This window comes from Abramis brama (assembly GCF_963993115.1).
Source record: "Abramis brama genome assembly, chromosome: 7".
NCBI lineage: Eukaryota > Metazoa > Chordata > Actinopteri > Cypriniformes > Leuciscidae > Abramis > Abramis brama.
The window spans coordinates 14142987-14145486 of NC_139969.1; the positions used below are offsets into that span (position 1 = coordinate 14142987).

The 2500-nt window shown below is 33.6% G+C and overlaps 1 protein-coding gene across 1 annotated transcript in view; it reads right to left on the bottom strand.

The window, feature by feature from the left end:
• The window catches only part of slc1a8b (solute carrier family 1 member 8b), a 9342-nt gene that overhangs the window by 6443 nt on the left and 399 nt on the right, over nucleotides 1-2500 (bottom strand). The window contains exons 2-3 of the mRNA XM_084119912.1: nucleotides 1607-1686; nucleotides 1007-1222 (exon numbers count right to left, since the gene is read on the bottom strand). Of these exons, the coding sequence (XP_083976038.1) occupies nucleotides 1007-1222; nucleotides 1607-1686 (296 nt within the window). The remainder of the gene's footprint in view (nucleotides 1-1006; nucleotides 1223-1606; nucleotides 1687-2500) is intronic.

Here is a 2500-nt window from a genome sequence, read left to right on the forward strand (position 1 = left end):
AATATACCTAATTCCAATCCTTCTGTCTGGTGACAGGATAGCGCAAAAGGGAAGCTTAAGCCTTGCAGACTTGAATGCAGCTTGAAAACAGTTATGTAAGTGCAACATGTTTCTCACTGTGTTTCTTAGACCGATAAATAAAACGTGTTTTACAGTTCATAGTTCAAATGGTAAGAACTGTTTGCTTTTTTTTAATAAAATGAAATAATACTACTATTTTAGGTGTCTCCACCTATAGTTTTTCCACATATAAACAATGTAAAAGATTTACATTTCTAAAGAGAGAAGTCAGTGTGTAATTCAGAGAGAACCGTGATAATCAATGAGAAATAATGCAGGGCAGAACTTGATTTTATCCGTGGGGATTCTGGGGAATTGATTTGATTTTGGGGCATTATAGCAGAATGCTAGTCAGCTATTTGGCAACTGGTTAACACTATAGGCTATTCACTATATTTCTGCCTAAGTGAAGTGGAAAAGGTAAACAATGAACAAGTTCTTACATTTTGATTTAACATTATGAATACAAACACTGATGAATTACAATAGGACCAAGAAAGAAATATTAAGAACAAAATTAAGGAATTAAGAACATAATTGTGGTCCATTTTGATTTCATATTGACTTGAAAGCCATTTGATGATGACAAAGAAATAAAGCTTGTTTGTCTACATTTTTTTTTTTTCCAACACTGCACTTCAAGTCCCTTTCAAGGTAAGTCAGTCCACTCGACGGCCATCTTGGCAATGATCTTGGGCATATATATTTTTTTCTAGGAACTAAGCACACACAGTTCTTTTCTGCTTGAATGGACAACCTAACATCAATAACATTTTTTAAATAACCTAATGTGTATTCACATTCTATAGCAATAAAACAAAGACAATCAGCTTTTAATAAGCTGATTGGCTCATTTAATTGAACATTTCCTACAGCCGCCATTTTGAGAGCAAATTCTAAAATTTCTGGAACCCAGAGTTAAGATCTGATATTACTGTAAAGTTACCTGATCAAATCAAGCAGGGCATCGGCAGACGTCATCACTGGCCCTCCAGCAGCTTTATGTCCCTCTTTCTCAGTGCCAGTTCCGGGATGAATGATCAGCACCAGAATAATCCCCACAATAACAGCAATGAAGGTAGTCCACAGGTAATATGTGATGGTGAGAAGGCCCAGGCGTCCACTGGCCTTGGTGTCCATAGCAGACAAGCCAGACATTAAACTGTAAGGAAAGTGTTGGAGTTTCAGGCAATAGGTGTGATCAGCTTTAAGTCAAACATACTATGTTATTAACAGTTTCACCCATGTAGGCAGACAAGTTCCTTTTCCTCTGTAATTTGTAGAAGTGTCTAGTGTTTTTAAAAAAAAAGTATGTTTAAATGTTAGACTCTAAAATATATAGGCATACTCTCTCAGCTATCCCACTATTTATTGAAAGGGTTTTAAAAACAGATGAACCTCAGAAGTAAAGCATTTCTTATGATGGATTTTTTTTTTTTTTCTGTTGTATATTTTGTTGGTTTTTCAAAAATATCAAATATCAAGTATGTTTGGCCTCAGAAATGCGGACATCTTGAATGAAAACAGAACTGGCATGGCGAGTTACCTGGATGTGATGAGAGGAAGAATCAACATTTTCAGCATTCTCATTAGAAGTTCTCCAGGAAAAGAAAAGTAGATTTTTGCCTGAGGTAAAAGGGAAAACATGACTTTGAGTGATTTTGCTAGTAAAGATTTCAATTAATTTCCAACATTCAAGCCCTACTAGAATGACTTTCAGTAAAATCCCTGAAGAATTGCTTCAGTTGACTATTCTAAGTAATGCGTGTTTATCCTAGTTGACTATGTAAGTTGTTTGGAGTTTATTTACAGATAACAAAACCCAGATGCTTACATCCTTAGCAGGTGGACTACCAAGGATTTAAGTACCTTATGTAAGGTCTGTATGCCACATTCTTAAGACTGGGAAATGATGTAACTTCTTTAAGAGGAAAAGTCATCATCAACATCTTAAAGTTAAAGGAATGTTCCAACTTTTAAATAAGCTAAGCTCAATTGATGTATATCACTTTCAGACAATACTTTTGAGTCATCCCTCAATTTGTAGAAAACAATGTAGAATAAAAAAAAAAAAAGCAAAAATCTGTATAGTTCATTAAAGCACTTGTATTATTTTCTTATGTACAAAATTCTGTTATTTGTTCTGTAAAGGTGTCTATAGCGGACACTACTGTTCTAGGTAAATGCATTTCTGGTAATGCATTACACATATAATTTACACAGGCTACTTTATGTAAACAGTTCATTTCTGATATTGCGTGAATCATGCAAATATTTTACATGGTGAAAAAAACTTATAACTTGTTAACGTATAACTGTAAACTTTTTCATTATTTTATTTAAAAAAACAAAGTGATGAGTCTAAATTATGTTCAATAAATTAACATTCAAATAGAGCTTTTCTTATTTTGAACAAATACTTTTCCTTTAGACAGATACT